Source organism: Dasypus novemcinctus, chromosome 13 (assembly GCF_030445035.2).
Source record: "Dasypus novemcinctus isolate mDasNov1 chromosome 13, mDasNov1.1.hap2, whole genome shotgun sequence".
Lineage (NCBI taxonomy): Eukaryota > Metazoa > Chordata > Mammalia > Cingulata > Dasypodidae > Dasypus > Dasypus novemcinctus.
The window spans coordinates 97,130,533-97,154,823 of record NC_080685.1 but is presented as its reverse complement, the minus strand read 5'-3'; the positions used below and the strand labels follow the sequence as shown (position 1 = coordinate 97,154,823).

Sequence of the window (24,291 nt, the reverse complement as noted above, 5' to 3'; positions counted from 1 at the left end):
TTGGGTCTAGGTGGTTTAATGCATTGTTCAAATCTTTTATTTCCTTATTGATCTTCTGTACCGATGTTCTACCCATTATTGAAGGTTACGTATGAAAGTCTCCTATTTTTAATGTAGAACTATTTCTCCTTTCAAATCTGCCAGTATGTACTTCATATATTTTAGGGATTTGTTGTTAGGTGAATATATATTTATAAAAGTTACAACTTTTTTGTTGAATTTTCCCCTTTATCAATAATATACTGGTCATTTTTGTCTCTGGTACCATTTTTTAATTAAAAATTTACTTTATCTGTTATTAGCACAGTTACCCCAGTGTTCTTTTGCATGAAAATTATTTTCCCTAGCCTTTCACTTTCAGCCTTCTTACATCTTTGAATTTAGGTGAGTCTCTTACAAACAGCATATAGTTGGGTCATGCTTTTTAAATCCAATCTGCCAATGCCTGCCTTTTGACTGGAGAGTTTAATACATTTAAAGTCACTACTGATAACGCAGGATTTTGTTCTGCAATTTTGCTATATAGTCTTTGTTATTCTTAGATCTTTGCTATCCTTCAATTCTTCTGTTATTGCTCACTTTCATATTTATTTTATTTTTTACACTATCCCACTGAGTCCTTTTCACTTCTCTCTCGATATATTTTCCTTGTGGTCACCATTGGGTTAAAGTTTAACATCCTAAATATATTACAATCATATTTGATTTGATATCAACTTGTCTTCAATAGTCTACCCCTCCATTCATCTTCTTATACCCCTCCACCTCCCTACCTTTTTCTGTACTTGTTACAAACTATTATCTTTGTACATTTTATGTCCCAAACCATAGATCTATCATTACTTTCTATGAATTTGCATTTTATCACCTGTAGGAAGTCAGAAGTGGAGTTACATATCAAAAAATACAATAATACTGACATTTATAATTACCCAAATGGTTACCTTTTGCAGAGGTCTTTATTTCTTTATGATGTGTTGCACCACTGTCTAGTGTCCTTTCCTTTCCTTTCTGTCTGATGAACTCCCTTTAGTATTATTTGTAGGGCAGATCTAGTGGTGAAGAATTCCCTCATCTTTTGCTTCCCTGGGAACGTTGTGATTTCTCCCCCTCATTTTTGAAAGACAGTCTCATCAGATATAAAATTCTTAGTTGGTAATTGTTTTCTTTCAGCATTTTAAATATTTCAAACTGCTGTTTTTTTTGTCTCCATGGATTCTGATAAGAAATTGGCACTCAATCTAGTTGGTACTCTCTTATACATAACCTGTTCTTTTTCTCTTGCAGCCTTCAGAACTCTTTCCTTGTCCTTTGCATGAGAAAGTTTCATCAGTATGTGATGTAGTGTGTTTACCATGTTTAGTGTTCTCTGGGCTTCTTGGATGTGCATATTCACCTCTTTTGTGTGTTCAGGAAGTTCTCTGTCTTTATTTTGAATATTCCTTCTGCCCCTTTCTTTCTTCTCCTTCTGGAACTACCATAATGCATATACTGGTATACTTGATGTTGTCCCAGAGGTCTCTTACGGTATTTTTGCTTTCTACAATTCTTCTTTCTGCTTCTCAGCCTGACTCATTTCAATTGTCTTGTCTTTGAGTTTGCTGATTCTTTCTTATGCCAACTTCAATCCGTTATTGAAACCCTCCTGGGAATTTTTCATTTCAGTTTGTGATCCTCAACTCCAGTAGTGCTGTTTGGTTCCTTCTTAAAATTTCTCTCTTCACTTTGTGTCTCATATTGTTTGTTGTTCTCCTGATATCCTTTAGTTGTATTTTCCTCTATCTCTTTCAGGATATTGGTTATTTTCGTGATATCCTTTAGTTCTTTCTCTGTATTTTCCTTCATCTCACTGAGCATTCTGAGTATCATTTTATAAAAGTCTTTGTCCACAGTTATGTCCACAGTCTGGTATTCTTTGTTTATGTTTTTTGGATTTTTATCTTTTTCCTTGGGATGGGCCATAATTTTCTGTTTCTTTATCTTGTAATGTTTTGTTGCACACTGTGTATTTTAACATTTTAATATTTACTCTGGAATTTATCCTCTGAGATGTTTGTTCTTAAGTTAGTAGCCATCTGGTAATATGATAGAGATTTTCTTGGTGTGTCAGGAACTACCAAATCCCAGCAAACCTAAGCAAAAAACACCTTTCAACATCTTTGCAAATTGGCTTTGTGTTGGCCAGTGCTCTCCATCGGAGTTCAGCCCTCTTAACAGCAAGTCAGTCGAAGGCCAATGTGAAGTATAGGGGCCTCACTGTCTTTTCTGGCCCTGTGTCTTCTTACCCTCGGCTTGTGCTTGTCAATGGCCTTGAGAGTTCTCCTGTTTTCAAGAGTTTGAATGCCCCCTCTACTTAGGAAACAGACCTTTCCCTCTCCTAGGTGTTCCACTGCAGGTCTTGAAGCAGGCCTTTGCCCCAGGCCTCCTGCTTTAATTGTTTCTTATACAGCTTTCATTATCCCAAGCTGCTTTTGCCTGAAGGGGAAAGGGAAGGGGAAGCACACTGGAGAGGAGTTTCCCAAGTCACTCTTTCCCAGCTGGAACAAAGCCAGGGACCCACAAAGGGAATGTCAGCTAGCTCCAAACTGATCTGGAGGGGATCAGGGAGGGGCCTGGATGGGCACCAGGAACTTTTCCCAAAGCTCCGCAAAGCTGCACTTTCTTGACTCAGCTCCTGCCTAGCCAATGCAGACCTTCAACTGCCCTCCATAGCCCTGATGAAGTGTACCACCTTTAAGTCTCCTCCACTGCCTTTTTCCTGAGTGATCTGGAATAATGACTGCCCTCTGAGCTGGGACCCCAGCAATTCACAGTAATTAACCAAAAGCAGTGATAAGCCATCTGCCTGTACCGTTCCCCCACCCCCACCAGATCTCGGGGAAGTGGATTTTTATGTCCCTTTCTGTCACCAATAAGCTATGTACTGCATGGTCCTAACCCCACTGCTGCCTACCATGAGAGTGGGGAAGGGAAGCACAGTAATTGCTGCGTGGAAAGAGCAATTTACTGGTATTTACTATAATTTACCAGCCTCTTCCTGCCTCTCTTCTCTGAATGCTGTACAGTATTCTACTATGCTTTGGAGTTTTGAAATAGTTGATTCAAATAGTTCCTTTTTGTTTAATAGTAATGGTGCAGGGACTGATCCTGGACCTTTCTATTCTACCATCTTCCCACAATTCTTCCCTAGTTTTTGAGTGGACATGTAGAAAAATTATAAGCACTTTAATTAATGATCATCATTACCTCTTTTTTGGCTTCTTTTTTGGGATCATAATCACTATCATTCCCATCCATTGGGTGTGTTTCTTCCACATCATCATCACTGAGAAGAAACAAAGATTAAGAAACTTAATCCTCTCCTTTTTATTCTATTCCACTGTTCTTATCAAACCTTTAATATACCCTGCGAGTAATTTTACTAAATATTCTTCACTGGAACAAGAACTGTCCTCGGGAAGATGAACTTGTAATTTAGACATTTACAGTGTTTAGAAACAGTATCCCTTTGGGAATTTGAATCCTTTTAGCAAATATTTCTAGCTAAAAAGAAAAAAGAGAGAGAGAAGAGAGCAAATGGAAAAGGGATTTAGAAAAGAAAACACGTATTAAGTTGATATAATAATTCAATTCTCTGGTTACAAGGTAAAGACAGACAAAAAATTATTTCATACTACTAGAAGATTTGGCTGCAATAATAGGGACTGCAGTTACTCAGACAATTGTTGAAGAGTTCTTCTAGAGCATATACATTTTTTCATATATTCTAAATATATATATTAAATATATCAACACTAAAAGGAAGCATTTGTTTACAACTAAACACAAATCATATATACCTTATTTGGGATACTTGCTGGTTATGATGAACAGTTAAAGGGTTGAGGAGAGTTCTTAAACTATTAAAATTTCTGATCATTCAGCTCTTCCTGTCAGAGCAGAATGGGATGGGAAGTATTTACAATGTCTTGTGATAATTTTTCTGCCTTAGGAAATGTAAACAATCCAATGCACTATCCTTAACAATGTAACTATATAAAAGCCTTCAACTTACCTGTCACCCTGATTATGTCTATTGGCTAATTTACGAGCCTGGCGATCCATCAAACTTGTTCTAGATCGAGTTTTTTTCCAGGAATAGTAATATTTTACAAGGCTTGCAATTGTCTTATCTGGAAGCTTAAAAAAATCATGTTATTATAGGTAAGTTTAATTCATAACTCTGATTAATAAAAGGAATAATATTTTTGATACATAGCAAATAAAAGCATAAATGGAAGATATTTTCATGGATACTGTTATAAATTTTAAAGCAAAAAAGTGCTGGTATAGTCAAAGTGCCCCACAATACTATGTTATTGACATTGTCCTAGAAGGCAAGAAGGGACACAACCTAACATAGTGAGACTGGTCCCAAAAGTCCCCAGTATAGCCATGTTACCATTCAATATTTGTTTTCCTTATAAAGCTACTTTTTCTTTCTCCTTAAATTGGAATTTTTCTTAAGATATAATGCACATACCATAAAATTCATCGTTTTAAAATGTACAATCCCTATATTGTGCAACAATCACCTCTAATTCCAGAACATTTTCATCACCCCACAAAGAAATCCCAAACTCATAAGCAATCTCTCCCCATTCCCAACTCCCCTGGCCTCTGGTGACTACTTTATGGGTTTGTCTATTTGGAACATTTTGAAAAAAATGGAATAATATAAGGTGAGGCATTGTGTATCTGGATTCTTCCACTCAGTAAAATGTTTTCAAGAAGAGCTACTCGATTCTTATTAATTTTTTGAATCAACTAGTTTTAAGTCCAGGCTTTAAAATGGTAAATAATGCAAACAGACTTGAGCCACCCAATAAAGTCTTTGGGTATTAAAATGACTAATGATCATGTACTGATCTGTCATACTGGCCACAAGGATGCACATCCTCTATCGAAAATGTCCACTTCAATTATGGAAGAAACCTGTATATATCTGCAAACACTATCTGATTTTTTTACTCAGGTTAAAATATTTTCATGAAACAACATCTCAGTTTATATTATTTTGACACAATAGTAAAAATTTAAGAACTAGAAATACAGAGCAGTTTTTCCCCTTAAAAAAAAAAAGGCAGCAGCACATGGACTATTTAAAAAAAATAAACTTTTAGAAATGGGCTTTCATATACAAAAGAATATAAGTTAGAAAACAAAGCTATAATGTTAAAAAATAAAACATTTAAAAATGGAATTGAAATGATGATTTTTTCCCCTGGAACTGCAAATATATTTAATAACTATTACACATATATTTAAGCCAAATTAAAAATTAATTCATTATAATTAATAGCACATAACTGTCATGTGTTTGTTTGCAGTCACAGAAAATAGGACTACATACAAATATATTTCCAAAAAATTTTTAATTAAAATTAAATGGGAGGGGAATGGATGTGGCTCGAGCAGTTGAGCACCTGCCTCCCATAGGGAGGGAGCAAAAAAAAAAGAAAGGCAGACAAAGAGAAAACAATGAGCAAACAGATGAGGGAGCCAACTCAGGGGAGCTGATGTGACTCAGTGGCTGAGCACCAGCCTCCTCCATACAACATTCCGAGTTCAATCCCTAGTCTCTGTACCTCAAAAAGGAAAAAAGAAGAAAGAAAAAAAGATGCATTTGTCTAAAAAATTTTTTTAATTGGAAATATTTTTTGTATTTAATAATCACATAAGATGCCATTCAGGTATGAATCACGGTAAAAACAAAATTACCATACCATTTGCTGAATCCTGTGAAAGCTCTTCCCATGAAAACTAAAGGCTTGTTCAAATAGGACTTTATCTTCCACTGTCCACTCATCCGGAAAGGGAGTGAAATTAGGGAGATCAGCAAGGGACTTCTCAATGTTATGTTTATGCCAGAACAACATGCCAAGTGCCTTTGAAGAGAAATCATTCCACTTTGGTTTTAATGGATTTATGTTCCATCACACTTAAGAAAGTTAAACACAAAGATTAAAATCTTTAAGCCTATGACTTCAATTGAAAAATACACTCACAGTTTGGGGCTTTTAATCAGGGTTCCCCAGGTAGTAGAACTCATTTATTTATTTATTTTAAATCAGGGCCTGAGAACAGTGAATGTTCTTACGTACCATATTTGCTGGAGAATCTAGGAAAAACAGTGAGCTGAGGGGAGTGACTGACTATAATTTCTAAATTAGGTTTGTAGACTCCATATTAAGACTTTCACCCATACTATTCATTTGCCAATGCCCAAAGAAAAATATGATAAAGGGAAAATATTCAATAAGTTAATACTTAAATGAAATATGAAACTATCAATTACAGCACAAAACTAAAAATGCTGAGTAAAGTGGAGATTCAGTAGAAAAAAATAAGAGTTTCAAATTTTTACAAGTATATTATAAGCTAACCTTTTCCAAGAAGAGACCTCTACTGCAACTTTAACAATTTACTATTTTACCACAAATATTTATTTCAAGTTCTTTATTCTCATAAAGCACATACAGAATTATAACTCTATCTAGTCATTTAAATAACATTAATGACTTGATGACCAAGTCATTGGAAAGCCTGAAATGGACACCTTCCAACAATTCCATAACTTTCCCCTCTATTGTATGTAATAGGGCTTTATCTTTATTCTAAGGTATTAAGTATCATTCAGAGGATAAACCTGTATTTTTTAAAACATACAATAACTATTTAAATAGTGAATTTGAAGGTTAATTTTTGTATTAGGTAATAGTCCCTTAAAACAAACATGAAAATGAACATATGTAAGTTAAAGGATTAACTTTCTTAAACAAACTTTAAACAGAAAGTCAAGGCTTAAAACCAAAATGTACAACTAAAGGCTTCAAATTCCACAAAGAGTTAATTGTGTTTAGAAACAGATAAAAGAAAATTTCCTATTTCTCAGAAATGATATTACTTTACCATGTTACCAACTATAAAGTTAGCTCTTAAAATCCAGGTTACAGGTAATAAATCTTTCCTACTTTTCTAAAAGCAAATCAGCTTATTTTACTATTAAGTTTGATAAAGGTTGATATAATACTTAATTGAGATAAGATTTAAGAATCTAATTCTTTCATTTTTCCATTTTTTTCTATTCCCTCATTACTAGGGATAATGAACCATGTATGCCATACATGTGGCCTTTTAAAATCATCTAATAATAAAAGTATTTTGTGAATTATTTTTTTTTTAAGTCTTAAATAACCTTTAGGTAAAAAGTTTAACTTTTAGATCTTTTGGCTCAAAAAGTCAAGAGAATTGCCTGTACTCTGAAATTATTTAAAAATAAAAGATTTGTTTTAAAGTCCTACCCATGTACATTTACTCCGATACACAACCAAACTTATTTCTCATTTTGGTAGCTTTTCCCAGAGTAAAGTTGAAGGCTTTCAGATACTTTCATAACTCAAAGCAGAATAAGAAACAGAGGAATTGAGAAAAAAGAAGAATGTTTATAAAAGCAAAATACTTAATGTTGCCAGGAACTTTGTGGTATATACGCAGTTGGTTGAACTTGTGCATTTTCTTAGGACAGAAAACATATATATGAGATGTTCTGTGGATTTGGTCAATATTGTGGCAAGTCAATACTACAATATGTTTCTCTACATACCTGCTCCACATTATAGCCATGTTTCTCCTTTGCAATTGCAATATACTCATCCACTGTAACAAAACAATATTATAAAATTATTCTTATTTACATTATTTACCAGATCAACTTCTCCTTTAACACAGCAAAATAAAATAATTTATATTCCAGGAGTTAAAAAAAAAAAAAAAAATTAAGGTAAAGGCCTATTCCATGATGTTTCAATAGGAGACTTTTACTTATAGGAACAGGATGAGACATTTACTTGGTTTAAATTTCTATTCAGTATGACTTATTTCAATGACCATATTATCATATACTTGGTTTAAATTTCTATTTAGTATGACTTATTTCAATGACCATATTATCATACACTTAATTAACTCAATGACATCACTATAATTATTTTTGCATGCAGAAAAAGACCATTCTGCAAGGAGCCAATAAACTTAATTACAGAGAAAGTATTAAGACAGAATTTTTTATTTTGTTGCAGTTTTTGCTAGCTAAGACCCCATCTCATATTTAGAGTTGGCCCAAAATCTTTACTATCCAATTTCTGATTACTGCATAAAGGATAGTTTACTTGCTGTTTTGTCAGCTGTACATAATAATAATATGGACACATTTAAGTATATTTCAGTATCCCTAAAATTATTTTTAACTCTTCCTGCATGCTATACAAAAGGTGTCTAAGAATTCCCTTTTCATAACCCTCCATATGTAATCAAGTCAACAGAATTATTTAGATAAGCACATCTTCAATAACATATACTGGCTACATCAAGGCCCTCACTGCTGAGAAATGTACCATTTCACATTCAGAAGGACTCAGTTTTAACTATGTCAAGTTTATACATCACTCCTTGATCCTTCATACTGCATGTATGTATGTGTGTGTGTATAGATCTCTCAAAATTAATTTTTTAGACATAATTTTGAGACACAGTGATTTAAGAATTCTGATCCTGGAAAAGCTAGTCTCCATGGGTTTGATTCTCAGTCTGGTCGCTAGCTTTTTGACTTTGGGCAAGTTACTTATCTTCCCATATCTCAGTTTTCTCACTCTAAAATGGTAACAAAAACAGTAACTCCTTTATGATTAAATGAGTTAATACATGTAAAGTACTTAAAATAGCAACTAGCACATTGCAAGTATAAGAGTTTGCTATTATTATTTTGTCAGTAAACTATAAAATATGATCTTTTACAATAATGCTATTAGAATAACTTTTGTTTTTATGGATGAAATATCTCCCCAAGATGGCAAGTTTTTGGTAGAGAAAATCTACTATTATACTTTGTTTAGAACTCATAACACCTAAAATATACGACAGGGCTAAATATATTCTGATTAACTTGAACAAAAATATCTTACAAGTCCTATAGAAGGCTGAACAATATTCTGTTTCTCAACCTTGGATATGCATTAAAATTACTGGGAGAGCTTTTAAAATGAAGATGCCTAGGTTCTATTCCTGAAAATTCTGATGTAATTGGTTTGAGACATCAAACAGATACCAGTTATTTTTAGTAAAGCTCCCCAAATGATTCCAATGTATGGCTAGGATTGAAATCCACTACACTTCAGCTGGATATTCCACATGGATGCTACAATACCAGCACATGACAGCTTTCTGAATTCTGTTTTCAACTTTGCTGAGAAATGAACCATTGTAATAAAACAATGCTAGAGCAAAATTCAATGATGCCCTGATGTTCAGTTTGTGAATGAAAACCTTTGACCATAAAGAAGATTGAGCCAGAGAAACCTGACAGTCTCTTTTAGGTTTCTTAGTACACAGTTCCAGGCCAATTGGACAATTTCAATTATAATTGCCAAGAATTGTTAAGAATGCCCTAAGGGCATACAATTCCTAGACTGCCAGTTTACTTTTGCTGGTGTTATAAATCTCTTAATTATCAACAATTATCAGGTATGCAGAAGCATACTGTAGTCAATTCTTAGTGCTCTTACTGCAGCAAAAAGTATGATTAGATTTACTAGACACATGGTAATAGAGGAAGGACATAATTAATTTTCATGAGACTGAATAAACCATCATGGACATCTTTAAGATGTTAGTAAATATTTAGAAAAGACAAGCTTATTTTACAGATGACAGGATAGTTGCTCAGTTTTTTGTTTCGTTGTTGTTTTTAATTCAATGATAACTGAATGGAGGGATGGGGTTCTTAGTGTTGTTACCTGCACGTTTCCTATATCTGATGTTCCGCAAAGGATCAGGTCCGCTACATCACACTGAAGTCTAAAGCCACACCATGATTCAAGAAGTGCATGGTCAATGATCCAGAAGGTCTCCGTCCAGAAATGGAGAGCACAAAGATGACCTGATAGCTGCTGAAGTCAGTTCTTTTCCCTTTCCTCTTTAAAATGGTAATGATAGTGGGCTCTCTGAAGCTTGAAGGCATTTCTTTACAGCTCCATATACTGAGGAAAAGCCTGTGCAGATGTCTACATAGAAACTCCCTCCCCTGCTTGAGGATTTAAGCAGCAATGCCATCAGATCCTAAGTTTTCTCATTCTTCATGGGCCTGACCCAAATTGGAATGATCAACCCACTATCTTTCAAAAGGAAAAACACTCTAACATAACAACCTCAATTAAAAAAAACAAAACAAACAATAAAGACAAAACTCTTCTTATGAGAAGGTAAGAGGCTCCCCCCAAAATATAAGTTGCATTTTGAGTCAGCTGATAGGTCCTTGTTCACATAAACATTTAATTTCAGAAAACTTACATTTGGCATCCGGGATACTGTGATATGGAGACCATACAAGCATCCCTCCATTGTCTTTATCTGTGTACTTTGTAGCACCTGGGGAAAAAATTAATTACTTTGACTATGATAATTTTTACTTTATACCACCAAAATCAGGATAAACAAGCTAAACTTTACTTCTATTTAGTATAGTACCTGCAAAGGAGGAGAAAGAAACAAAGTACAGAGCAAAAGAGAAGGAAAACAAAGTTTTAAATTAAATATGGTAAATATGTTTCTAGAAATGAAGAGAATTTTGCAAATGCTGAAGCTTACCCCTTTTTAAATTAAAAAGATAGTTCTGTGCCTCGGTATTTTCTTAAGGATATGACATATCCTTGCTTACTTACAGAGGGTAGTAAATATGATTTAACCTTCTATATAATACTTAGGAGTCATCATCACAAACTGACTTTTTAAACTAGAGGTAATGTCTGAGGTGTTAATTCTGTTTTGCCCTATACCTAAAATGGGCAAAGATTGCTGTAACTTTTAAATACTTGTGTCTGTTTTTAATTTTTATTTTATCTTAGTCCTTGCTAAGAGAATGTCAGGTATTCCATTTTAAACTTAATTTCAACTTATTACATTTTATACAGCTAAAGGTATTATGTGTTCTGTGAAAGAACAAAAAAGTGTTTAAGATGTAAAAGTTAACAATGCTATTTCTTCTTAATCTGAATCTGTATGTAATCTAGAGGCATACTATTCCTGTTCCTAATTTATTTCTAATATGTTATAATCTTGGAAGTCAGAAAAATTAAGCCCTATTGAAATCACATATATATTAAGAACAAATAATATGAAGCAAAGAATGGCACAGCTATCCCAGAGCCATAAGCATTTGAGTTCTGCCTTTTATTTTAACTACTCAGTGGACACTTTCTGGCTTCTTCCTAATTCTTAATTCCATTCAAGTTAATTAAAACTATCAACAGATGAAGGATTGCCACATGTTTTAAGAAGATTTGCCTATAAATATATTATTATCACAGTTGACTTTTAAGAGATGTTAATAGCAATCACCAACTAAAGGCCAGAATTCCAAAGTCAATTACATAAAATACTAACACAGAATTCTAAGATTAAATTATAATCATTTATAAAGTTCTAAGATATTTGGAATAAAGAACATTCAGGAGTGAGGGAACTACTACCACAATAAATAATATACATATAGCATAATAATCTCCATCCAGGGACGTTAGGTTAAGCAAAAATTTAATATCACTTAGGTTTTGGGGAGGGGAAACTCATCATACATCACATCACCACTGTAAGTTCAATCAACAAATTTTAATTACAGAATACTACACTATCAGTAAAATATGAAGCGAAAATGGGTAAAAATTACATGTATTTACTATAAGGAAAAACTAAGGACAGAAAAAAGAGAAATGAGAAGACACTATCAAAGTACTGGAAAGCCCATAATTATAAAATTAATCTAAAAAGTAAAAATCCATTGTATTTTGTCGTACGTGTTTTTAAAAAGAGGACAAAGACATTAGAATTTAAGAAACTGCAATATTAAGAAATATATTTAATTATTAACATGTAAATAAAAATCAAAAAGCAACATAACCAAACTGTTCAATGGAAATAAAGGAGAAAATCCTAAGTAAATCAGAAGGCTTTAATTTTTAAAATCTATTATTTCCAGGACATATTCTAAACCTCAATCCTTTAACATGGGACTGATTCTTCTTACACATTAGATTGTTACAATAAAATCATTTAAATTCTGCCTATTAGAACATGAACTGTAACAAAGAAAGGTTTCCTTAAAGCCTCAAATCTTAATAGCATATAATGCTTAATATTTAAATGTATTTTCTTGCATCTCATTCTTGCATTACAGACAATCTGAATTAGAATGTCTTCATTAAATTTCTTTTAAGTATATGTTATTTTTCATAGATTTTTCCACATGAAGAATAAGTTACGTTTTCCAAAAATTTCTAGTATTGTCATTAAGAGCCTGATCTGATAGTAACTGGCACTCAAACTGTGGGGATTAACAGCCCTTCTAATATGGGGGCGGAGTGGGGGAAGGGAATTGAAGAAAAGAACAGTCCTATCTGGTGCCAGAGAATGACTAATTAGGCATTTCATAATGTTCTTTCCCTAACCCTAAATTGCACACTACCATTTTCAATCATGCATCTCTGCCAACTAGGCCTAAGAGATGACTGATGTTCACAAGCAATGAGGGGTACTCCAGTATTTGAGAATACAATCATGTACAATTTTTCAGACTTCCTTTAGGACATCCATAGTAAGGACATGGATGTGATCATGGAACAAGCATACTATATAATGAACTTAAATACTATTAAGAAGCTCCAAATATTTAAAACAATTCTACTATTTATATACCTAGCTTTAAATTACATACTTAATATCACCAACTTCAAGTTTTGGGGTACGCAAACACTTTCCAAAGAGTATATCAGCATGAAGAAATTTAAAAGGAATCAACTTTCACATCTTCAACTTCCTTAGGCCCTCATTCCTAAGACCTGAGAACTTACCTGCAGTCTAGGCTATATGGTGGTTCTTTAACACTTCCCACCTCCCCTACACAAATGCTGGTCCTGCTTTTAAAAAAAAGTTTCTCACCCATCCTTAATTTTTGGATGATTATAGAAATTTTAACACCTTCAGGGTACCAAAGGGTGTCAGCAAAGCCTTTATGCAAGGCGTCCAACATGAGTATTAGAACCTTAATCAATTATGTATTAATATAATAAGTCTGAAGAGATTTAACACTTATGTTCACAGGAAACCAAAACATTAGAGAAATTGGAAAGGTAATCAAGTACAAAAATATATTATGGAGTTTTAAATTCTGTGGCGAAAATCTATGGAAATGACAGCAGAGAAAAACTTTGACTATTAGGAGCCTGTTGATGTATTTTAAAAAATAGATACTATCAAATAATTATAGTATTTATATTTAATTGAATGTATTTATAACAAAACTATAAGTTTTATTCTTTCAAAGTGTTAGTAATACAACAGAGATTACATTCTTCAACTATTTAAACATATGATGAGAAAAAAAGATGCTAACTTAAAAATACATGAATCTGTTTTTTTTAAATTCTTATGGGTATGCAAGCAAAATACTTTGAAGACCACTGTTTTATATACGTTAATTTTCACTTAATCATGTGATACAGTTAAAATTACCTCCCTTTTCAAACGAGAAACTAAGGTCTAGAGAAGGCAGGTAGCTCATCCCAGTTCACTATGCTGTAATAGTTTAAAGGCATATGAATGAGGAGAAGCTCTTAATCACCTCACAAAACTGCTCCTCATGATGTAAGCATAGTAAGAAGCCACCAAGTAAAAGTTGGGAAGGCCTAGTGAAGAATCAGAAAAGGGAAAAAAAAAACCCTAAGAAAATATTAGAAATCAGTTAGTGAATTATAAAGGCATTATTAGCAATGGTCCCGCCTTATTACCATTAAGGTAAACTGTCCGTAATGTCCTAATCTCAGTAATACCAACATATACCTTAATTCTTCTCACCAAGTAAATTGAATAATCCAAATAGTGGTCATATGAAAGCAACTAAACAGTATTTTCCCCATTTAATGAATTATTCTTCCAGTATATAGTTTATCATACAACAAGAAATATTTCACAGTGATTAGGCTGTGACATATGCAAGCATGAAGTCTGGCTTTTAAATACAAGATCACTAATAAATCTGATCAGGAAGAACACAACCTTCTATACAGTTGTCTTCTAAATAAACACTGACTCATAAACTTACCTATTAGGACAAAAGGATAGGTATGTTTATTAATTTATGAATAATTCTGGCTACTGAGTTCTAATTCAGCATAACTTTATCGATTCCAAAAAGCAAGGAGCACTTATGAAAGGCCCAAATCTGAAGGCTGTAAAGGTACCCAGAATCATTCTTCATAATTATGAAACATATCCTTTACTGAATAACTGCCACATGCCCAATGTGTTATTTATCTCACTAATCCTGGCGAGAATTCCATGAAGCAGTTTTTTTATTTCCTTGATACAGCTAGGAAATCTGAAACTCAGGAAAGGCCAGTAATTTGCTCAGAGCACAAAATAAGAATTGGGAGTTGTGAACTGAATTCAGTCTATCTTAAAGACAAAGCATGCTTTTTTTCAAATGTCAAGCTAAAACCTGAGGCTGCAGAGTGATGTGCAAGCGCTATGCACCTACTAGTTATGTTTGTTTCACAAAACATTTGAAGCCCACCAGTACACACACTGATAGTCTTTGAATAAAATGTGTTAAGAGTCCTGTCATTTGAAAGACAACCCAAATCTACTTAACGAGAATTCTTATACTACTTTTTCCCCTCCTGGAAAATGGACTGTCCTGACAAGCCCTTTAAACACTCATTATTTTACCCTCCTCCCTTATAATCGGAGGAGGGTCCCCCAGCCACAGTTACCCAAACTCTTTTAAATGGATGGTAAACAGCATTTTGCATTGTCCCAATGCGAAGGAACAAAATGACCATCTATATCCTATAATCAAACAAACATGCCATTTCCCCCAAGGAACTACAAGTAAGCCCTATACGATATAACACACGACGTTTCTGCGAGCCGGCACTGGACAAAAATTTGATCAACTGTAAAAAAAAAAAAAGAAGAAAAAAAAAAAAGCCCCTTTCAAAGTCTATCCACGGCCTTAAACTGAAGAGCTTGGGGCGGGGGGAAGGAAACGCGCTCCACTCGGTGAGGCTCCCGCAAGGGCGCCTCCATATGCGGAACTCTCGCCCAATCCCCATCCAGGCTGAAATCCCGTGACCGCCAGGGAGCCTGTTTGGAGAAAAGTAGACAGGGAGCCCGCAAGCCGGGTTGGCAGAGGACGCTGGAACCTGGCTGCTCGGGGAGAAAATGTCTCCTTGGCAGCTGCAGCCACTGTCCTGTGGTCTGACTTCCCAGGGCTGGCTCGCGAGCGAGGTGTGCCTCCGGCGTCTCCCCACCCCCTCTCCCCCCTTTCTCTCCGCGGCTCTTCCACTCCGCAGATGCCGCGACCAAAGCCACCCCACCTAGCCCAAAAAGAAAGAAAAAAGAAAAACCCGTGCGCGCGCGGGATCCGGCAGGCTCGCCCCGGGCTTCGGCCGCGGACAGCAGCCCGGGCACGGCCCGCCCTTGCGGAGCGCGCTCCTGCGCTCCCCGGGGCTGGTAAGGTGGCAAGTGACATTTGCTGGGTTCTTCCACACACATCCCTGAATCCTCGCCTCCAGCCGCTCCTCCCCCTGCCTCAGACCCCCCAACTGGGAGACGAAAAGGCCAGGTCCCTCTACTCACCCCGACTTCTCTCCGGCCTCAGGGGCCAAAAAGGCGATGCCACCGGCGGACAAGCGGCCTCCGAAGGGAACCATGTTAACCTTGCAGTGCACACATCTGCCCACACGCCCTGTGTCACCGTCCTGCCAAGCCTGACAGCCTCCCCGCCGGAGATGCCTGCTCATCCCAGCCCCGCGTCCACCCCGACCCCGCATCCAGACCCCGACCCACGGCGCCCGCACGCTGCCCCCTTCCACCCCAAACCCATCCCAGAAAAAGGGGAGACAAGGATTTTGTTTGAACAAATCTACCTACCTGGATCAAATTCAGGGATCCGAGCTTGGTATTCCGCTCCGACTCTCATCCCAACATCTGCAAAGCAATGCCAAAAAAGAAAAAGCAAAAGGAAAAGACACTTAATAAAAAATAAAAATTGCTGGAGGTAGGAAAGCAGCAGCGGGTGGATGGGAAGAAATTAACTCCGGGCACTCCGGGAGATGGTAGCGAATGGGGCGGGGAGTGGGGGGGGGAGAGGAGGGAGGAGGATTGGTGGAGGGCGGAGGGACGGGGGTCGCGGAGGGGGTGCTGCTGCACTGCACCGGGAGTTCGAGGCTACCGCAGCGCCCGGGCTCCAAGGGGAGGGAGGGCGGGAGCGCGGAGGGGAGGGGGCTGGGGGAGGGGTGGAGGGAGTGGGGGCTGGCGGGCTGGCGGGGAGGAGTTCGAGGCTACCACCGTGCTCGTCGTCGCTGCTGCAGCCGCTCTCGGGCTCGGAGTAGTGCAGCCCGCCGTTGGTGGACGAGGCGCCGCCGGCCCCGCCGCCCGCCGGGTTCTTGGCGCTGCCGTTGGCCGACCGGTTCTTCCCCAGTAACTCGGGCCCTTTCTCCATCATGCCGGGCATGGTAGAAAAGGGGAGGGGGAAAGGTGAGGGGAAGAGGTAGGCGTCAGGGTGAAGGGGGAGATGGCTCACGAGTGCGGGCGGGAGGGAAAGGAGGAGGAGGAGGAGGAGAAGGCGGAGGAGGAGGGTGTTAATATGGAGCCGCCATAACCGCCCCGGTCCGGCAGTAGCGCAGTCGCCTCACAACAACCCGCCCCGGCCCCGCCTCTCCCCTCCTCCCTCCTCCCGCCCCGCTCGGCGCGCCGCGCTCGGCGCCGCCACCGGTATCACTCCGCCCCGCAGGGAGGTTCCGGCCGCAGAGGCGGGGGCAGGGGGGAGAGGGAGGGGGAAGGGGAAGGGGAGGGCCAGGGAAGCCCCGCTCGCCGACAGGCCCGGCCACCCCCACCGAGCGCTAATAAAATCGCCGCCGGGGCGCGGCAGCCTCTCGGGCTTCCTGCCTAGGGGGCGCTCTACTGCGCGGGCGGGCGGTGCCTGAGAGGGAGCGGGACTCTTTGCCTTCTCAGGGCGGAAGGACGCGGTCAGCCTGAGAACGGGCCAGCGCGACCCGAGAGCCCGAGTCGTGGGGAGCGGCCCGCCTTTTTGCGGACGGGGCTGCGGCTTCGCGCGGCGGGGCCGGCCTCGCCCCTCTTCGGCTGTGGCGGCGCCCGGGCCGCTGCTTCCGGGGCTCCCCCGGCTACGTCGACCTGATGTCGCTTGCTTGCTCTCGGTGGAATCGGGAAATCTTCTCAGGGCCGCGGGCGTCCGAGGCCCAGCCGGCCAGCGAAGTGGTTTCGGTCGTCATCATCTGGATGCTACAATTTTTGTTTCTCAGTCTCTGAACTGGGGCCTAATTCCCTAGAGAGACCGAGAAGATGAGATGAGTTTCCGGTGCTGAGCAATGCAGCTGTGTTTTGCTAAAAGGTTTTTTTTTTTTAAAAAAAAACAAACAACAAAACGCTTTCCCCACGTCTTCCTCTTCTCACCTTTCTTTTATTACCACCCTTGCGCCGCCGATTTTTGCCGGTTTAATAGGGGGTGGCCGCTATCAAGTGGGAAAATAAAATGAGGACTGGGTCCTTCACTAGTTGGTGCTTACTTAGTCGGTACTGACCCGTGGGCAAGGCTCGGAACTGCAGTAGAAAGGGCGGAGTCCTTAAGTAGAAGTGAGGCGAGGCAAGACCTGCATTCTGGCACGGTTTCCAGCTTGGAAGATGTGCACGGAAATGCTTTTCTGGATTGCATTAGGCAAAAGGAATAGGAAACTGCATTTATTTGTTAACCAGAGTGTCAGGCTGCCTGGCATTAGGGGCTATTTATGATTTTTCCTTTCTCTCTCTTTGCTTACGAGTAAATAGAAGTGAGGACTTACCGTGAGCATCTATTAGGAATAGATGTATGCAGAGGGTAGTTGAGTTCAACAGTGAGGTGCGCTCCAAATGCTTAAAAATAAAGATTGTCGTATTATAGGTCAAAGCAGAGCGAATTAAGCCAGAACTAAGCCTCTCTGGGCAGAGCAAGACTTTATGGAGAGTAGTAACATAACAAAAGCAGGATTGGCTCATTCAGGAATAGAGCCAAATAAAAAACCAGTCTGGTTTTGGTAGTTAGAGTTAAATATGTGTGAAATCTTGATATGATTCCATTAGATATTTGAAACATACAACTGAATTTTTAGTCTCTTATTCTGTTTCTTCCCTCAACAAATACAGTTCTATTACTTGAATTCCCATATATTTTTTCAACAGAAAGAAAATGCTCTTCTCAAATGAAGTGAATAGCCATTTCCCTTGACAGTTGTATTTTTCATTGTAAATTAGTATATTGGTGTTTTTGATTTTATACATGCGTCTGATGAACATGATTCAGCGTTTCTGGTCCTGTAAGGCAAGGGACAGACCCTGAACAGGGTGAATTAACCAGTTAAATGCCACTGTGAGACCTCTGCCAGTCAGCTTTCTAACATCCCAACTCTGCTGCACCTTCCATGCACTTTTATACAGAAAGGAATCTGCATATTCATCTGGAACCAAAATATTGTGAAGCTTTGTAATGTATTTCTATTTATTTTTTTTTATTACCCTCTTTCTCACTTAGTAGTAGTAAAACTCTTAAAGCCAAAAGATCCCATGCTTTTTAAAAAAATTTCTCTCCCCTTCCCCCTTCCCCCCTTCCCCCCTTCCCCCCTTCCCCTCCCTTCCCCCTTCCCCCTCCCCCTTCCCCTCCCCTCCCTCCCCTCCACCCCCCAGTTGTCTGCTCTCTGGGTCCGTTTGCTGTGTGTTCTTCTGTGATGGCTTCTATCCTTATCCGCTGCACCAGGAATCTGTGTCTCTTTGTTGTGTTATCTTGTTGCATCAGCTCTCCGTGTGTGTGGCGCCATTCCTGGGCAGGCTGCACTTTTGTGCTGGGCGGCTCTCCTTACGGGGCACACTCCTTGCACATGGGGCTCCTCTATGCGGGGGACACCCCTGCGTGGCAGGGCATTCCTTGCATGCATCGGCACTGTGCATGGGCCAGCTCCACACAGGTCAAGGAGGCCTGGGGTCTGAACCACCGACGTCCCATGTGGTAGGTGGATGCCCTATCCATTGGGCCAAGTCCGCTTTCCCGGTGATTTTCTTTACTGAGGTAAAAAGAGAACTGAAGGGAAGACTGCCTCCCACTTTTGGGAGAAGCAGCTCAGGAAGAAAGGAGGTGGTTCATAGCAATTTAAATAAAGAATGAAAAGCAGGTTTCCCTTTTGCCTCTGAAAAAAAAAATAAAGCACCTGAAGCTGCCTTGGTTCCTAATAACAATGAGCTTTAAAATAGTTTTCCAACAGTTAACAAGGACAGTATAGAAAGAGAAAATTGTAGGAATGTGTACCTATATGGAGTTAGAGGAGGAAAAAAAGCTAGACAAGGAAGAAGAAATCTTTAAGAAGTTAAATGATGCAGGGGAGCAAAGGTAGCATAAGTGATTGAGCACCCACCTCCCACATGGGAGGTCTGGATTCCTTTCCTGGTGCCTCCTGGAAACAACAACAACAAGCAAAGCCAAGGATAAAACCAACTAAGGGAAGCTGATGTGGTGCAGACTTCCCATATATGAGATTCTGGGTCTAGTTCTCGGCTCCCAGCACCTCAGGAAAAAAAAAAAAAGTCAAATAATGCTGTCTTGAGAAGGGTTTAAGAAAAGGCCTTCAGATTTGTCAATTGGAAGGATGTTAAGTTATTTTGCTTGACTTTCCCCCTGCATTTAAAATATATATTTTAACAATGTTTTAAATTTGGAACAGACAATATAGTCTCGTAAAGTAAAAATCAAAGGATATAAAGCAAAATATTTCAGCATTTCACTGGAGGTTTCAACCATTGCAAAAAGAAGAAGGAAAATGTATAAGATTTGGAAAGAAGTAAACCTCTTATTTGGAGAATGCATGAGAGTGTACATATAAAAATTGAAAATCCTTTATAAACTAGTTAGTATTAATCAGTGAATTTGGCAACGTTGTTGGATACAAAATGAGTATATAAAATCAATTGTATTTCCATATAGTAGCACTAATAACTAGAAAATGAATTTAAAAAATACAATACCATAGAAAATAATATCAAATACCTCGTGTATGAGAGTCTTATGACTGCTCTAACAAATTACCAAAAGCTCAGCTCAAAACAAGAAATTTATTCTCTCACAGTTATGGAGGGCAGAAGTCCAAGGTCAGTTAAAATCAAGGTGTCCTTGTGGCTCATATCCTTCCAGAGTCTTGAGAAGAGAATCAGTTCTTAGCTTCTTCCATCTTCTGGTGACTGTCAGCATTCCTGGGCCTATAGCTGCTTCATCTAGTCTTTGCCTTGCATCTTCATATTGCCTTCTCTGTGTGTCCTTAATTTCCCTCTGCCTTTCTCTTACAAGGACATTTGGAATAGCATTTAGGGCCTACCTGGATAATCCAGGATTATCTCCTCATCTCAAGGTCCTTCACTTAATCACATATGCAAAGATCTTTTTTCCAAATAAGGTAACATTTTACAGGTTCTAGGGATCACGACCTGGTATCTTTGGGGGGCCACCACTCAGCCCACTACACCTACAAAGAAATCTTAATGAAAGATGTATAAGAAGTCTATAAATGTAAATTATATTATTGTGAGAAATTAGAAAGGATTGGAATGGGCAGATATACTATGCTCATGGATTGGAAGACTTGATACTGCAAAGATGCCAGTCCTTCTCAAATTCATCTGTAGATTTTATGTAGTCCCAGTTAGAATCTCAGCAGGTTGTGTGTGTGTGTGTGTAAATAAACAAGCCGATTCTAAAATATTTCTGGAGCTTTAAAAGACCAAGGACAGCCAAGACAATCTGGATAAAGAACAAAGTTGGAGAACTTATATACCAGATATCAATAGTTACAAAGTTACCGTAATTATTAATACTTCAGGATATAAGAACAGTATTTTAGTTTCCTAGGCTGCTCCAGCAAATACCATGAATGGGTTCACTTAAACAATGGGAATTTATTAGCTTACAGTTTTGAGGCCAAGAAAATGTTCAAATCAAGGCATCATCAAGGGGATGCTTTCTTCCTGAAGACCGGCTGCTGGTAATCCTTGGCCCCTTCCTCTGCCACATGGCAAGACATATAATGGTATCTCCTGGTGTCTCCCTTCTTTTCCAGGTTTTGTTGTTTTCAGCTTCTGGCTTCTGTGACTTTTTCTTTATCTCTGTATTCATTCCATTTATAAAGGGCTCCAGTGATAGGATTAAGACCCATCCTGAAAGAGGTAGGTCACACCTTAACTGACGTAGCCACATCAAAAGAGTCTACTTACAATGGGTTTATACCCACAGGAATGTATTAGATTTAAGCACATTTTTTCCTGGGATATATACAGCTTAAAACCACCACAGATAGAAAACATCATAGATAATTATCTTTATGGCTTTGGGTGGCCAAGTATTTCTTACACATGACATAAAAAGCACTAGTTGTAAAGAAAAATATTGAGGAAAATGCAAAGAACCTTGAGTCAACATGTTATATCAGGAACAACAAATGGTTTTGTGTTACCAGACTGTAAAGTGATCTCAGAATGAGGCTGGAGAGGTAGGCAAGGACTGAACCACTTAAAGTCTTTTATAGAATTCAGAGGATTAGTGTATCGACACATAGATAATGAGAAAGGATGAGAAGGTTATAAGCAGGACAGTGCTATGGTCAAATTGATATTTTATGTGGAAGTAGGATTTGGCAAAGAAATGAATTAGGTGGTATTTTAGTTTCCTTGGCTGCTTATACAAAAAAGCAAAAACAAAAACAATGGGAATTTATTAGTTCATGGTTTGGAGCCAGGAAAATGTTCAAAGCAAGGCATCATCAAGGTGATGCTTTCTCCCCAAAGACTGTGGCGTTCTGGGGCTGCCTGCCATCCTTGGTCCTTAGCTCCTCTGTCATGTGGCAACGCACATGTTGATCTTTCCTGGCCTCTCCATTCTTTTCTAGGTTCCACTGAATTTCAGCTTCTTGCTGCTCCCTTTGGTTTTCTCTCTCTCTGTCTGGATTTCATTCCGCTTAAAAAAGACTCTAGTTAATAGGATTAAGACCCATCCTGATTGGGTTGAGCCACACCTCATCAAAAGGTCCTACTTACGATGGGTTCACCCCAAGAGGAATGGATTATATTTAAGATCATGTTTTTTCTTTCTGGATACGTACAGCTTCAAGCTACCAGAGGAGGCTGTTCAAGTAGTCCAGAAATGATGAGGGTCTGAACAGAGGCAGGGACAGATATGAATATTTAGTAGGTAAAATTAGCAAAATCAAGGACTGATTGAATATGGAAAGGAAAAAGGAAAGTACTGTAAACTGATGTGAGGATTGATTTTGTCTTGGGTATCTGGGTGGATGACCTGAGGTGGTGAATACTAAACACTTATCAATCAGGGAGCCAAGGAGGGTGAATTCATTTCTGGATATAATGGACACTCCATGAGGAACTATCCAGCATGTAGTTGGATATGTAATTAAGGAGAGATTTGCTAGTGGTTGATTGTAGATAACTAAGGTCATGAGACCTAACTAGATCACATAAGAAGAGCATGTAAAATGAGAACTTTAACAAGCTAAGAATAAAAAGCAGGGAACACTGACATTGAAGGCCCAAAAAGATGAAAAGAAATTCTGAAGAGAGACTGAGCAGAAGCAGAAATGGGAAGAGAGTAGGAGAGTCTGTTTTACTGAAACCAAAAGTAGAGAGGTTCAAAGGGAAACAGGATCACCAGGGCAGCAGAGAAGTCCAGTAAGATAAGGACTTAAGTGTGTAAATGGTTTGGCAGGAAGCTGCCACGAATGATCTTGTTAAGCACAATTTTCCTGGGATAATGGACTGAAGAGCCAAATTACAGTGGCCTGAGAAGTGTAAAGTAAGGACTTGGGAGCAACTAATATGAGCCTACTCCAGAGAAGTACTCATATGGCTAAGAAAAGGAGAGAAACAAGGATAACACTTGGTGTCTTGAAGCAAAGTGACTATTGAGTTATAGCCAAGAATACATATACATATATATACACACACATATATATATATATTTTTTAAAAGTTGAAGTACTAAATGCTGTTATTTCCTCCTATCATCAAATGGATTTTTTAAACTGCAAATATGTGCTGAGGAAAAGAGAGAATAAAAGTTTCCTGGGTCCATGTACATAGTAGGTACTCAATAAATACTTACTAAATTGAAGAACAAAATTTTCTGAGTCCTAAATTTTAGCTCTTAGGAATTTTTTTTTTCCTTAGGAATTTTTTTGGTAATAAAATTAAGGAATTTTTCTATCTGTATTTAATGCTAATACTCTTAACTGGTTTTTAGCCTTTAAAAACACACATGTGTATATGCATGTGTGTGTTTGTATACATATATGTATGTATATATATAAAAGGAATATATGTGACCTTTTCAAAAAGAATTAAATATATCTACTTGTGACAATATAAAATAATCTTGAAGATATTTTAAGTGAAAAAGTCAATGTGTAGGTAACACAACATTTATTTACATATGCCTTTTGGACATATACACATAAATATATATAGCTGTCTATACATGCACAGGATATTTCTGAAAGATTACATAAAAACTGGTTGCCTTTGGGGATGTGGTATTAGAATTTGGGATGGAAGAATGTCTGGGATGGAAGGGGGACTTTATCTTCCTGGCTATCCCTTTGCATGGTTGGACTGTTACCATGTGCATGTATTTTTATTTCAGTGAGATAAATGTTTAAAGAATCAATGAGATGAAACACAGATAAGTACAGTTAAACACAAAATAATGTTAAAATAATTTAAAAGTAAAGGTATAACTAAAAGAAGTTGGGAAGTAGAATGGAAGAGTAAAGATGAAAAGAGTATAGAAGGGTTATATCATGTTACAAAAGAAAAAAATTTTAAATGGGGAAATAATTGTGGACTACACTTGATTCACCAACTATAGTAGGCACACAGGAAGACTTCAGCTGATTTTGTTTTGGTTGTATTATCTAAACACATAATGATTTTCTTTATGACACCCGTTTTTCTGAAGAGTTTATTGACCCACTCTTTGGTTCTCCTTCATTATAATTACTGTTTCTTTAGAAGCATTGGTCCCAGAGTAGGTTTAACTCCAAAAAGGAGTCAGGTGTCCTGTGCATCACGGCCAGGAGAATGCCCTTCATGGAGCCAACTC

At 38.2% G+C, this 24,291-nt stretch overlaps 1 protein-coding gene across 3 annotated transcripts in view; it reads right to left on the bottom strand.

Annotated features, from left to right (window-relative positions):
- RCOR3 (REST corepressor 3) overlaps window positions 1-16,835 on the bottom strand; it is a 58,332-nt gene extending 41,497 nt beyond the window's left edge. The window contains exons 1-7 of one of the 3 annotated variants that reach the window (XM_058275160.2): window positions 16,438-16,835; window positions 16,024-16,080; window positions 10,387-10,464; window positions 7,646-7,698; window positions 5,766-5,927; window positions 4,055-4,179; window positions 3,247-3,325 (exon numbers count right to left, since the gene is read on the bottom strand). In XM_058275160.2, the coding sequence (XP_058131143.1) occupies window positions 3,247-3,325; window positions 4,055-4,179; window positions 5,766-5,927; window positions 7,646-7,698; window positions 10,387-10,464; window positions 16,024-16,080; window positions 16,438-16,606 (723 nt within the window). In that variant the 5' untranslated portion in view covers window positions 16,607-16,835. The remainder of the gene's footprint in view (window positions 1-3,246; window positions 3,326-4,054; window positions 4,180-5,765; window positions 5,928-7,645; window positions 7,699-10,386; window positions 10,465-16,023; window positions 16,081-16,437) is intronic. The other 2 variants (XM_058275161.2, XM_058275162.2) reach the window with 2 other exon arrangements.
- Between the last annotated feature and the right edge of the window lie 7,456 nt (window positions 16,836-24,291).